This window comes from Dipodomys spectabilis, unplaced genomic scaffold, assembly GCF_019054845.1.
Source record: "Dipodomys spectabilis isolate Male_0828 unplaced genomic scaffold, ASM1905484v1 ptg000043l, whole genome shotgun sequence".
In the NCBI taxonomy this organism is placed as follows: Eukaryota; Metazoa; Chordata; class Mammalia; order Rodentia; family Heteromyidae; genus Dipodomys; species Dipodomys spectabilis.
The window spans coordinates 24,998,285-25,013,557 of NW_024870720.1; the positions used below are offsets into that span (position 1 = coordinate 24,998,285).

Genomic DNA, 15,273 nt, shown 5'->3' on the forward strand with positions numbered 1-15,273 from the left:
GTCTCAACAATTATTACCTCTTGGGCTAGAAATCTAACACTTCAGCCCAGGCACTAACCCTACTTTTTCCTGGTTATTGTGGAAATTGATTTTCTCCTGGTTTTGAAGAGTAATCTTGTGGAATTCAATCTCCTGTGTAACTTGGACATAGTGTTCTAGCATTTAAGGAAAATGGCTCCTTCAAGTTATTTGAGTGATTTATTTATTTTTTCCCGTGAAGACTAAAATAGAAAGGAATCATACTGGAATTTGAAAAGTGGGAAATTTAGAATACTCATTATTTAAAAATTCGAGTGTAGACACAGCCAGGAGCTAGTAATCAGGAGGCTGAGATTGGAGAATCATGGTTCAAAGCCAACCTGTCAGGAGAGTCCATGAGACTCTTTTCTCCAATTAACCAGAACAAAATAGGAAATCGCACTGTGGCAGTGGTAGAGCGCTAGCCATGAGCAAAAGTGTTCAGGACAGTGCCAAGGCTCTGAGTGAAAACAAAGGTCTACAATAAACTGTCTAAACCTTATAACATAGCTGTGATGGAACTAAGTGAAGCTGTACACTAAACTGCAAATCCTACACCTATATGTGCATGAGTTTATTTGGAGAGAGGAACAATTGAACAATTGAGTGTGCATCTACTCTCAAAAGCTGAAATGAGAACCTTCACTTCAATATTTATAAATGTCTAAGACAAAAAGAAATGCGTTCATCAAAGCAAAGAGTTTCCAAGCTATTCTAATTTTATAGTGAAGAACAGGGAGAAATCATTTCATTTCTAATTAAATTGAGAATGACTTTGTAGGGAAATAACCATCTCAGTGATGTATTATTGGTCACAAATTGAGAAGGTAACTATTGCTGCACAAACTTGACTACAGTACATCTTTCTTATAAATAAAAAAATATATGGTACTCCCAAATGAAGCTCAAGGAGGATAAATATTTTCAAAACCTATTCATACTACGAAGGGACTTTTAATGGTCTATGTCCACATAAAACTTGGGAAACTTAGGTAAGCTCAGAAAATGTTGTAGGAGTTCCCTCCTGACATTCAGCTAGAAATTTCAAAATCTGACTTGAGCAAGTAACTTGTTAAAGTTTTTCTTGCCACACTAGGAATGATCCCAATCCATTACAAAGTCATCTTGCTGGAGTATTAACAGAACTACCAGCTGCCACTTGGTTTTACAACTACTCTCTTTTCTTTTTTCCACTTTTAGGAAACTTCCGGCAACAAAAAAGGCAACATTTTGTGAAGATGAAGATGAGAGCTGCCACACAGGCCAGCAGGAAGCCAATCACATCCAGAGAGTGGTACTGGAACCAGTTGAGGTCATGGAGAGCTGGGCGAAGGTGTTTGGCTCCTTTGTGGCGCATGACAAACTCCACCCAGAAGACAGCTCGATCCAGAGGCTTCACTGGCTGATCATGTTGAATTCTTGACAACCTCATTGCATTCTCTTTATAGCTAAAAGAAAAACACAGAGATACCTATCTTAAAGGGATTTAATGTTGCTGACTATATTAATCCTAACAAAGTTTAGTAAACTGCCATAGAAATAACCCAAGTTAAACCAAATGGACATACTACCTTAGTGTTTCATTTTCATTTGCCCACACACAGTATTTGCATTTGAAATGGATACTCTTAAATGAGTAATATTTATTTGAGAAGTTATGAAGTTTTTAAAGATTTCACCCTAGTAGGTGAAATGTCTGCTGATCTCTCATTCCTCCCTTCTGCCTTTTGTTTCTATTTTTAGTCTCAAAGTGGCAATTTTTACAGAAAGGCTCACATAATAATATTACTTTGGTCAATGTATAGTATCTCATATTCAAAGGCATCTATTTTGCTTCTTGAACTGGTTAACTTTAAAGCCATAGAAACTCTCAATATTTTCCTGTCACTTCATGTCTTCCCATACCATGTAGTCAATGGTTTTCTTTTTGATGTTTAATTTTCTTTTTCTTTTTCCTTACAATTCTTCCCTTCTATGTCATGGAGCTTGCTTTTATCTTATTACGGGGGGAGTTTCTTTAAGGTCAACCGTCAGGGAGCTTTTAGTTATCCTATTAACATAGCAACTCTAAACATGGGAAATACAAGGCCATATCACATTGTTTATTAGAAAAACATTATGTGAATTATATAAAAGTTTCCTAGAACTTGAAGCATGACTTGAATAATAGGGTATTTACCTAACAAACCAGAGCTCAAACCCTAGTACCACCAAAATGAAAAAGTTCAATTAGCTGAACTAGCCTTTCCATTTGTGCTATGCTATGATTGGCTCTTCTTGCTGTGTTGTGCTGTTACACATGTCTCATAAGTGTACTGTTGTCTGTTGACAACTCTGGAAAGCCAAGTAAATTTCATGATTATGAAGATAGAATATATATAATATTATATATGTGCAGAATATACGGTGTATATTTGAATTTTCCAAATTAAACATGCTATTTTATGATATCTGCATTATAGGTAATTAATTACATCTGTTAATACAATGACAATAAAATGAGTTTTCTGGCAAATGAATATTTGATTGAAGACAGGTTTTCATGGTTCATACCCATAGCCCTAGCTGCCCAGGAGGCTGAGATCTGAAGATGTGTCAAAGCTAGCACAGTCATGAAAGTCCCTGAGACTCTTTCTCCAAGTAGCTACCAAAAAAAGCCAGAAGTGGAGCTGTATCTCAAGTAGGAGAATAATACCCTTAAGTGAAAAAGCTCAAAGTCAGTGCACAGGTCCAGAGTTCAAGCCTCAGGAAATGCAAAAAAGAGCCATTTTAGTTATTTGATTAAACCATTTCTTATTTGTTCTTATTTGTATATGTAGAAATGATTTCAATAATTGCTGACCTAATTAATCTGTGAGATCAAGTACAACTCTAAAATTACTTTGTAGTTGAATATAAAAACGTGCTAGAAAGCTGAGCACTGGTGGCTCATGCCTGGAATTCTAGCTATTCAGCAGAAGGCTGAGATCTGAGGATCAGCATTCAAAGCCAGTCTAAGAAGGAATGTCCCTGAGACTCTTATCTCAATTAGCAACTAGAAAACCATAAGTGGCTCAAAGTGGTGGAGGGCTAGCCTTAGGTGAGAAGTTCAGGGATACTATGCCCTGAGTTCATGCCCCAGAACAATACAAAACAAAAACACAGATCAAGAGAATCTCAATTAAATTATTAAGTAATAAGCTCCCTTGAAGGGGTAAGATGCATTGTCACTGATGAGAAGAATCCTTCTCTAAATAGGATCTAATGGAAAGGTAGTTATACTCACGAAGGGTTGTAAATGATTGTCTTCAAAGCATTGAGGAGATCTTCACTTGAAAACCTGGTAAAGTCCAGTCTAACAGCTGCTCCCTTGGCCTTCATCCGAGCAATGTTATCAGGTTGATCCACAAACATAGGAATGCCCACCATTGGGACTCCGTGGTAGATGGCCTCGTAGACACCATTGGTTCCACCATGAGTGATGAAGGCCTTGGTTTTGGGATGACCTGCATTTGGGGAAATTCCACAAAGTGATCAGGTATGTTTTAGGAATGAAATGAGAAAGGTACAATACAGTGTGTTCAATGTGAGTGCTCTCTACATAGTCATGAAGCTCCATTGAATTTTAAACCTCAGAGCAACAAGAACCAAAGTTCACTGGAGAGACAAGGGAAGACTCTGAACACATTTTGTGTGGCTTGAGACTTGAAAAATGCAAAGATGATTGACAAAGGAGAACAAACCCAAATGATTTTATAAAAACATTTTTATAAAAGATCTATCATGTTTAATTGAAGAAACTATGGAGACATGTGTAGCATGTCCATATGAAAACCTAGTGAGGTCATGGCATGTGATATGGAGGGCATGCTGGATTGGGATGGCGGCAGTACTGGTGTCAATAGACATACAGGCCACACTTCATTGAATAATGTGCTAGTGCATCACAATAACATTTGTGTATTTTCACTGTGAAAAGTGCAGAGCCCCATGCAATACAAGAGAAGAGGTCATTCTCAATGACATTTGAAATCCATCTGCCATTGGAAAGTAAGGAAAGCTAAAATAAAAGATGGAAGGCCAATCACGAAGTGCCTCTCTACCCAGGGAGAATGGCTGTGTACCCTAACATGACAACTTTGTAAGTTATTCATACTAAACTATGAACAAAGTTTAGTGTATGAGTTTGAGATAACATATTTGTTTCTTATTGAACTACTATATTCATCGTGTGCTATGTTTTTACTGTTTGTTCTCCTGAGTTTTACCAAGGAGGTCATTCTGAGGGATCCACTTGTAGAGCCGAGTGTTGGATCCTAAGGTTTTTGGTGTGGTGCCTTCATATCTCCATAAAACCTGTTAGGTAGAGAAAATATTATGCAATATCTCAAACGTCATTATAGCATGCTTGATTCCTAAGAATTCTAAGAGAGAGGAGTCCTCTCCTTGAAGTGGACCTTTTAGAAGAATTGAAGAGAGTATCAAGCTGAACATTTTCATAGCTTAAAGAATTAAAATAGAATATATTATTAAAAAACTATTGCCAAAGGTCTGTAACAGAGAATATCTATACTTCATGGACATAATAATGAAATAAGTATAACCATGGATATTAAAAATGTAAGTTAGTCATGTGATTATATTGTGGAAATTACTCAATTACCTATTTTTATGTAGTTTATCCTAACTCTGATGTTAAGAATTTCATATTCCCTTGGGTCATATTAGAACCTGTTTACTTGTGTCCATTTATACTTTATATATTGTAATTTGCCTCTTTTTATCTGTTAAAAATCTAATAGTTATCTTTTTAAGTAAAATTATGATTGAAAGTCTGAAAAACAAGTGGTAAAAGAATCTGACATTTCCAGAAAACTGTAGCTACACAATGACTTGCATCTACCATGGTAAAGGTGCATTCCACACAAAATACAAAACTAGTGAAGCAAGCCAGCAATCTTGACAAGGGAGCAGGTGGAATGTGTAGGGAGTGAGGAGGGCTGTGAGGATGGGGCTATGCGTGAAGCACCAGGAAAACCCAACTAAGCACCCTAGGCAAGGTGCGGCTTTGCACACATCCTGGCCTTTGGTACTGGGTCAGCTTGGTGACATGGCGTTAACAGGGATGCATTATCAAAGAGAGTCATGTCAGAGGAACAGATCACCAGCGTGGAAGTCGATTTGTCACCTGGGCAACAACGCGGCAGCTGTGTCTTGTCTGTCACTGGGTTCACGGGTAGCAACTTGGAAATGAAGGAAAGAAGAGGAAAAGCAGTGGTGACCCCTTTTATTTTCCCCGCTTAAAATGAACAACACAACGTGCAATTCTTTGGCAAGCCACCATCTTCAGAATGCACCATCTGTCCAAGAGAGGGAGGAGGAACGACGCATCACACACATCCACTCACGCGCGCACCTGCAAGCACGTGTTCCACAGACCCCACGCGAGTGCTCACTCGACCTTCCAGTGGTCCTCGTAATCGCTGGCACTAAGGAAGATCCCAGAATTCGTGGCCAGGCCCTTGAGGAAATCGTGAAGAGAGGTTAGTAACAGCATCAGGTGCTTCTTATCCAGCAGGGTGTCGCCCATCATCGCGCCAAGGCGAACCAACAGTCGCAGGAGTGGGGCGCAACCCACTGGTGGGACATGGGCGTGTCGGGGTGGTCCCTGCAGTGAGAATCTGTGCTTACTGAGGCCTCTCAAACTTGTAGAGCAGTCAGGTGCCCACCATCACATCAAAGTCCTCTTTAATCCTGGCCACAACTTCATCCAGTGTACTTGTCATTACCTGTGTTTTCTCCAGTTTGCTTTTAATTTCCATAATCGTCTAGAATGGAATCCACATTCTTCTCAGCAGGAAGATAAAAGAACTGTTTCTGTCTGGTAATTAAGTCGCAATCGTCAAGAAGCCATGGCTTAAACTCTTCCACAATCTTCACTTTAACTTCCACTCTGCGCATAAATAGTTCAGCATTTCCACAGTACGATCCCCCGGGGGCCCTTTTCTCCCGAGGAGGCTGGTACAGCCACCATCTCCACTGCCAGATGTTTCCTGCTTATTCCTATTTAGTTTTCATGTCAAAGCTCATCTGCAGCCGGCCGCACGTCTTTTCTTGCCGCCCCTCTCATCTTCCCCTGTGCTTACTGCTCCTGATTTTCCTTTTGAAGTTCAAGTGGCTTCTGCGGATTGGTGTCCATGTCCATGAGTACCCTGATGTCTGGAACCCACTCATCCAATTTTTATTCAATCGCTGTAATGCACACAGAGATTCACTTGCTTGCCTTTTTTGGCAGCTTTTGCACACTTTGTTCTTAAAGAGAGGTCCAGGAAAGCAGGTCACTCGCTCATCCTGCTGGAACTGAGGCTTTGGGTCCTGCTTGGGTGCGGTTTATAAGTGATTCTCCCTGACTACTGCCCCCCAATTTCCTCTCCACCCAAACTCGCATCAAAGTCCCTCAGCCACCTCGAGCACTCCACCCCTGGCCCAATTTCCCAGAGCCCACTGACTTCACAGCTCCACTACTTGCTAGCACGCTAGGCCATTCCTAATAGTTACTTTTGAGAATAAGTTTATTTTAACTATTCCAACTAGAAAACCTTACAACTTCTTTTAAATACAAACAAGCACTACTCAAAACAAAAAATATGACTGTCAGTTTTTAGTCTTAATCCAGAAGGTGCAAATATAAGTAGAGTTATATATCTTTTGTGTATTCCAGCAATGAGGCTTGACTCAGAGGTTGGGCACTATCCCAGAGCCTACTCAAGGATTCTTATTCAAGGATATTACTCTATCAGAAGATCCACTTCTTTTTTTTTTTTTTTTTTTGGCGGATAATTAGAGATAAGAATCTGAAGGACTTTCTGGCCAGGGCTTGGTTTGAACCTAAATCCTTAGACCTTGAGTTTCTGAGTAGTTAGGATTACAGGTGTCAGCTACCAGAATCCAGCTTAGAATTAGAAATGTTTTTAAGTATTAAGAAGAAAGACTTGGTGTGGAGTGGGATCACAGGGAGCAGAGTAAACAAATGATGAAGAGAAGAGGTAGAAAATGCAGTCAAGAATCCAATGTATGTCCTGCACAATTAAGTAGAGCAAGGAAAAAGATATGTAGTAGAGGGGTGGGTGAGAATATTGAAAGGAGTGACATTGATCAAGATATACTACATTCATTAGCTGCTTTGTTAATTCTTTTCTACAAATATTTAAGATAATAATAATAATATAAAACAGAAGAATTTATTGTCACTTGGTTTATAATAGTATGGCCCCTTAATTGTGATGTTGGGAAAGTTTGTCCAACTGTTTTCTAATACCTTGATGATAATGTTGATTTTTAAATCTGCCAAGCTGCAAACTCTCCTCATAAACATGATTTGATAGTATTATGTTCTAGGATTCATGCAAACATTACTGTAACTGTGCTTCCAGATGAATCTAACTTATTTAATTAGAAGTGACCTACATCAGATGGGAAACGAAAGTACAGTCCATAAAAACCCAACTTGCACAAGCATACCAAACTATTTTCTATGTATCCTAAAAGGAAGTTACTAATAATGTTTACTGTTGTGGAAGTTTTTGAATTCTTTCCTATCCCATACCTATAGCCTCTTGGCTCTTCAACTCTCCTTTTTCAAATAGGCAGAGGTAGTCTGATGTCAAGGGCCTCATATCTAAAATATACTTAGAATTCCAAAAATTAAATCCCCCACAACAAATCCCCAAAGAAACAACTGTCCCATTCATATGTGGGCTAAAGACTTAAAGAGAAACTTCTCTGAAGAGGAAATAAGAATGGCCAATAAGCACATGGAAAAATGCTCAACTTCTCTAGCCATAAAAGAAATGCAAATCAAAACAACATTGAGATTCCACCTCACCCCAGTTAGAATGGCAAAAATCAAGAACTCTAATAACAACAGACGCTGGAGGGGATGTGGACAGAAGGGAACCTTACTTCATTGTTGGTGGGAGTGTAAACTTGTTCAGCCACTTTGGAAAGTAGTATGGAGGTTCCTCAAAAGACTCCACATAGAGCTCCCCTATGACCCAGCAATCCCACTTTTGGGCATTTACCCAAATGTTTACGAACAAGACCACACTAAAGTTACCAGCACAACTCTGTTTATTGCAGTGTTATTCACCATAGCTAAGATATGGGATCAACCCAGATGCCCCTCAGTATATGAATGGAACACAAAAATGTGATATATATATATATATATATATATATATATTCTATGCTTCCATTAGAAAGAGTGACAGCTCCCCATTTGTTAGAAAATGGAAAAACTTGGAGAAAATCATATAAAGTGAAGTAAGCCAGATCCAAAGAAATACAGGTCCCATGGTTTCTCTTCTTTGTAATAACTAGTATATGTCTAGGGTAATCTTATCAAATGACCAGAAAAGCTCAAAATCTATGTACATATGGCCATATAAGATGATGCTAAGAGAAATGAACCCCAAGATATGGACAAAAGAGATGTTTAATTGTTGTTGTTGTTTTTAATGTGTTATGTGATTTTTTTGTTTCCTGTGTATGTTCTCCCCCTATGGTATATGCCCTGTTGTCACTGTATTTGATTTTGGTGCCCTGCATCTTGTATATATATTTATCTCATTTGGGGAAGGCAAGGAGAATAAAAAGATGCTGAATAATAAGATGCTGAAACAAGGACACAGGGTGACCCATTGCAAAAATGATACTCACAAGACTCTATGTTGGAAATGAACTTTACAACTTCAGATGAGGGGGGAGGGAAAAGGGGAAAGGAAGGGATAGTAGGAAGAAAACAAGGGAGGGTGTAACAATGTTCAACAAGAAATGTACTCATTACTCATGTAACTGTAACCCGTCTACACAGCATCTTTATAATAAAATAACATTAAATAAAAGGTAGTTTAAGGTTTTCAGTAGTGTTCTTGAAGCATATAATTTATTTGGGGTTTGTAAATTGGTTTTCTTTTCACATAGAAAAAGTATTATTCTATTGTGTATATATACCACATTTTCTTGCTCCATTCATCTACTGACGGGCATCTGGGTTGGTTCCATATCTTAGCTATGGTAAATAATGCTGCAATAAGCATAGTTGTGCTGGTAGCAATGGAATTCTGTGCCTCTATCAGAAAGAATGACATTGCCCCATTTGTTAGGAAATGGAAAGGCTTGGAAAAAATTATATTAAGTGAAGTAAGCCAAGCCCAAAGAAACATAGGTCCCATGGTTTCCCATATTTGCAATATCTAGTATATGTATGAGTCAAGCAGAAAAGGTCAGATAATGTGATGCTAGGAAAATGAACCCTTAGATATGTATTTAAATGTTTTTTTTTCTTTCATGCATTTGTTTCTAACACATTTATAAGATTATTTCTTTGTTGCTTTATATGTCCCTCTCCCACAGTATAACCACTGCTTTCACTGTCTTTGATATCGGTATAATTTGTGGGGAAGGGGAAAAACAAGTCGTTTAAGGATATAGGTGGACCCGTTGCAACAATGAGAAGTACAAGTTGCCATGTCGAAATCGAACTTTACAGCGTTGGCGGTGGGGGAGGGAGGGAGGAGGGGGGCATGGGAAGGAATGTGAGGGGTAAACAAAGGATGAGGCTGCAATGCTTGATAAGAAATGTACTCACTATCTTGCCCATGTAATTGTAACCCCTCTGTACAGTATGTTCACAATTAAAAAAAAAAAAAAGTATTATTCTGTCAGTATCCACCAGAGGGAGCTTTACTTTACCTTTTGTGGAATCTGTGCAAGAGCTGATGCAATTGTGTTGGCTCTTTCTTCTGTCATGTTACTGACTATTGACCCCAGAGAAAACACCACCACACCGTGGTCTCCAGAGCTCTGGACAAACTTTTCCATTTCCTGTGAAGAAAGAATGTTCTCTATCACAAAAGAACAACTGCAGAAAAACACATTTGACGTTATTATAATATCTGATCAGTTCACTCATTAGCAACTTTTATTTGGAAGGAGATATATAATATGGAATAATAAGATTGTAGTATGTCTGCTTATGCAAGTGTGTATGCATTGCTTATGTGTTTGACAAGAAGAAGAGAAATAGAACCCTCATATACTGATTGGGGTAGATGGCCTTGGAAATTACTCTACTTAGATTCTTAGTTTATAATTGTATTAATTGCTAATGTAGTTGCCTTCAATTAAAAGTACAGGGAGTTTGTAATTGGGATTTACTTATAATAGCTATCATTAGTTTTCAAGTATTAAAGAAAATAGACATGAGTATATTATCTCATGCACAAAACCCCAGAAAACACTTTAAGTGCATAGATTTTAGTATTATCCCTGGATTTATTGTTTTGTTTGTTGTTGTTGTTGTTTTGTCGGTCATGGGGCTTGAACTCTGGGCCTGGGCACTGTCCCTCAGCTCTTCCCTCAGCTCAAGGCGAGCGCTTTACCACTTGAGTTACAGCGCCACTTCCTAGCTCTGGAGTTACATGATCTCCAGTTAAATGATGGAATCTGAATGATGAGATTTAACACTTGTCTTCTGGAAAAAATCTCATCCCATTATCAAAGACATACACAAAGGGAAAGCAATATATTGACATTGACAGTCTAAGCAAACAGTATTCAAAAAGAATCAGGAGAAGCTACTTGCTCGTATTTGAAAAATAGGTTTCAAGCCTCAGAAGAACACTATGAAGGAGAAAGTATCCATCAGGAATATCTAATGATAGATATACACCATAATGCAACATCGATTTCTGAAAATACATATTACTAAACTTACAGGGAAAAATTGATTCTGATATAATGATGGCAATTTGATTTCTATGCTCTGCACTCATTAATAGGAAAATCACTGCGGCAAAGTCCAACAAAGAACAGATTTAACTAAACTATCGATCAAATAGACTTAATAGACATATTAGTATATCCCATCGCACAGCAGCAGAATACACTTTTGTTTTATTCGTTAACAAAGTAAATCATACATCAAGCTAAAACACAACACTAAAAAGCAAGTACAAAGTCTAGTAAAATAAACTTTTGTATCTTAGCAAATTATCATGGAATGAAAGTGATAATTAGGGGATCAGGGGGAGTGTAGTTGTGGAGATGGAAGGGAAGGGATGGTAGGGGAAAAACAAAGGAGGAGGCAACTTTGCTGATATAATTGTATCCCCTCTGTAAAGTATGTTCACAATAAAAAACTTATTTTAAAAAGAGTGAAAATTAACCTCTAGTATAACTAAGTTTACACAAACACATATGGACACATATGAACAAACAACAGACATTAGAAAGAATAGTAGAACAATGCAGGAACAAAATATGACATATAAAATATTACCAGCACCAAAGAAAATGATGAATCCCAAATACTTGTATCTGTGGGAAACAGCAATACTAAATTAAAATATACAACTTTGAGAGTCTGCATTAAAACAAAGACACATAAAAAATTACCAAATGATGAATCTCAACATATTAGGTAGATAGGTACAAACAAAACACAAAATCAGGTGTAGAAAAATATGGTAGAGAGCAGGGACAAAAATGAAATGAGCTACAGATAAACAAAGAATACCAAGAATCGATGAAACCAAGAGATGGTATTTTGAAAAGGTCAAATTAACAATACTTAGTTATACTGATGAAAAGAGAGAAAACCCATGAGTAAAATTAGAGTTGAAAGATGATATAATGTATAAAAGATTCCATCGTAATGCAGAACATCCCTAGGTAATATTATTCACACATACAAACACACACACTGGTCGTCAATGGCTTATGCCTGTAGTCCTATGTGCTCAGGAGACTGAAAGCTGAGTATCAAAGTTCAAAGGTAGCCACAACACACAAATCTGACAGACTTTTTGATTAACCAGCAAAATGTTGAAATGGAGGTTTCTCTCAAGTTATAGAGCAAGAGACTTGAATGGAAAAACCTAGGGAGAATGTAAGGTCCCCCAAGTTCAAGCTCCAACACTTTTACACACACACACACACACACACACACACACACACACACACACACACACAGAGTTTTCAAACTGACATTTATAATCTAGAACAATTACTACAAAATTTAATCTGTAAGAAATAAAAATTACATTATCAGCATGAAATTGAAACAGTAGAAATCCTCCCAATAAACCAAAGCCTAAGAAAAAAACAAACTGTCCAAATTTACAAAATTTTATGGTATTGTTTTGTATTTATGTATCAGCAGTGATAGCAATTGAACTCTATGTTTATGCTTCCCTTATGTACTCCTTATGAAAACACTTTCAGACGGTTTTCATTTTCTACTTTCTCTACCCCAATGGAATGAAGATCTATGTTCAGAATCTGTTTCTGCTTCTTTCTCAGGATAGCCAACTTTTGCCTGGGGAATATTGTAGTCATGTAATAAACAATCTTTGCATGAATCTTGTATTCCTCCTCATGATTTCAACAATGAAGGCTCAATTTAACTGATCATATTCTCCAAAGATACCAGCTATCTTAGCTTTGTCTGGATAGTCATAAAACATAGAGTGCTGAACGGAAATACACGAGTCCACAATCAACAGGATCACCTCTCTCACACCTATTTTTCTGCTGGAGACTCCTAAGAGAAGATGCAAAGCCATTTCAAAGAGCAGAAGAAAGAGAGGGAGAGGAAAAGAGAAAGCGAAGAGAGGGAGAGGGAGAGGGGGAGAAAGAGGGAAAGGGAACAGCAAGTCAACGGGGACAGGTTCACCTCAGGCAGAGGTTTGGCAGGTTTGCAGTGGAGTCCTCCCACAAATTCAAAATTTGGTAACAGTGGGCGAGGGAAGTCCAAATCCCAGTAGGTCCTAATGAGCCATATATCAGCTTTGGCCATGAGCTCAAGTATTGTAGTGGGTCTTCCTGAGTGGAGAAAAGAATATAATAGGAAGGGTATGAAAAACTTTGCCCAGAAATAAAGCATGTGATTTGCTGAAATAAGTTGGAATAATGCAGGTAAGACATTTACATACTGTGTTTTGATAAAGGATATTTGTTTATAATGACCCATGTATTACTCTGTATAAAAAATATATTATCTCAAAGTGGTACAAGTATCAAATACAATTAAGAAACATTTGGATTTCCAGAATCAATTAAGAATATCACATACTCTAAGGAAGCTATCTCAGGAGGTTTCCACAGTTTAACATGAATTTTGTTCATCCTTGATTTTCCAGAACAGTAGGTTTTTGAGAGTCTAACTAAATTCTGAGTGGTGCTACTGCATGCGGTTCATATTGAGAAGCTAATCATATTACTCTCTTGCTCTCCAGGAGGAGAGAGAGACAGAAGAAAAAGAGAGAGGTACACAGAGACAAATAGAGAGAGCTAGTTACAGTAATTAAAGCATTTTCTGTGGGGGATAGACATTATTTAATAATTCTGAAAGATCATACCTAGAACTATTGGTAAATGATTTCTTTGTAAGTGAGAAAACTAAGCTAAAAACATGGAACAATTTTCTTGATGCTACATAGTTTTGGTGATAAATAAGGACTAAATCTACATAGCTGCAGACATTTTGATATTAATGGGTTTTATACATCATGTTCTTTTTTTTTCTTTTTGCTTATGTGGTGCTGAGGAATCGAACCCAGGGCACCATGAATGCAAGGCAAGCACTCTACCACTGAGCCAACTTCCCAGCCCACGTCATGTTCTTTGTTTTAGTTTTTGTGCAGGTCCTGGGGTTAAGATCAGGTCTGGGTACTGTCTTCAAGGTTTTTTAAAATTTTTATTTTTTAATGTTATTATAGTAGCGATGTACAGCATTTTACTATTGCACAAGTCAGGTAATGAGTAGAATTCTTTTAAGACCATGTTACCCCTTCTCTCCCTGAGCTTTTTTTGGCTCAAGGTTAGCACGGTACCACAATTGAATCAAAGCTCTGCTTCTGGTCTTTGGAGGTTTAATTGAAGATGAACTCTCAAGGACTTTACTGCCTGAGCTGGCTTTAAACTGTCAGAATCCCAAGTAGCTAGGATAACACATGCGAGCTCTTGGTGTCTGGAATATTATTCTTTTTAGCTGAAATAAGACTATAGTAAAATGAATACATAATACTTTCTAAAAATTGTCTGTGGTTCAAGTAGCAGAGTTATTGTTTTCTGGAAATGTTTCTGAAAAGGAGAGGGCCAGAGTTTTAACTGCTTCTCTAATGTAAGCCTTTCATGTCATTGATTGGTATTTCCCTCAGGTGTTTAGGTTTGATATTTATTTCAGCTCATCTTCAAAGCAACAGAATAGTTAGAATTAAATCATAATAATTGAAGTGGTAGCTTACCTAGAACTTCACTGTAAAACTGATTCCACTTCTTCTCATTAAATGTTTGAAAGTAGAGGTCAAAAATAATCACATTCATCATATTCTTCACCCTCTCCATGAATGACATGCGATCACTGAGCTCAGACAGAGTAACAGGCACATAGGAAGGTGGAAATGGAAGTCCTCCACACTGTTTCTCATATGCATTGCCAGGGAAGAAGCGGAGAGTGTACACAACAGGAATTTTCAGTAGCTCAGCCAGAAGTTCTCCACAGGGAACCACAGGGTCTGTTAGTAGGACATCAAACTTTGATTCTTGTAGTGTTTTCATAAGTTCCTTGTTTAAAACCATGTCTTTGCAGAGGATTTCAAAAGCATCAGAATATTCTTCAAATATGTTTTGCATTCTTGCATAAAATTTCCAGACTGAGTATTTTGGGAACTCATATGTCCATTCATTGATCCAATGTTTGAAAAGATTTGCAAACTCCTGTGTATTCAAAGAGGTAGGGAAAATCTCAAATTTAAATGGAGATGATTTTCCGGAATTCACAAGAATGGCAGCAGAGGATGTCAGGACAGTGACCTCATGGCCTCTCTGCACGAGCTCATCCAGGATCATCTTCACATTGAGCCAATGACTGTACTCCATGGGCAACACGACCACCTTCCCACAACTTCCAGCATCAAAGCAATACATCACTTGTATCAGCAGGAGAAGGGACATCCACTTCAAAGACATCTTGGTAAGAGTCAGCTGTCTTTTTGGTTTGGTCTTCCTCGCTAAATTTTTCCTCACTTTATATTCATGGAAAATTCAATCAGGATGTTAAAGTATAACTACTAATTTTCATAGCTCCATAAAGTATGCACAATCCAATCACAATTGCAAGAGAATAAACAAGGCTTGGATACTCAGGCTTATGTGATAACTTTCTCCCTAAGACTCATTCTCCAATATTGCATTCATAAATCACCTGGGTAA

At 37.8% G+C, this 15,273-nt stretch overlaps 1 protein-coding gene and 1 pseudogene across 3 annotated transcripts; both read right to left on the reverse strand.

The window, feature by feature from the left end:
• Positions 1 to 1,189: 1,189 nt before the first annotated feature.
• Positions 1,190 to 15,033, reverse strand: LOC122106783 (UDP-glucuronosyltransferase 2B31-like). 3 transcript variants are annotated; one of them, XM_042678324.1, is made up of 7 exons: positions 14,710 to 15,030; positions 14,307 to 14,358; positions 12,734 to 12,882; positions 9,751 to 9,882; positions 4,266 to 4,353; positions 3,284 to 3,503; positions 1,190 to 1,466 (listed from the first exon to the last, which is right to left on the reverse strand). In XM_042678324.1, exons 1-7 carry the CDS (start codon positions 15,028 to 15,030, stop codon positions 1,190 to 1,192), a joined length of 1,239 nt encoding a protein of 412 aa, XP_042534258.1. The 3 variants fall into 3 exon arrangements, with proteins under 3 accessions (XP_042534258.1, XP_042534259.1, XP_042534257.1); XM_042678325.1 differs by having other exon boundaries at positions 14,307 to 15,033; XM_042678323.1 differs by lacking the exon at positions 14,307 to 14,358 and having other exon boundaries at positions 12,734 to 12,883; positions 14,560 to 15,030.
• LOC122106802 lies at positions 5,450 to 6,387 on the reverse strand (annotated as a pseudogene).
• Positions 15,034 to 15,273: the final 240 nt, after the last annotated feature.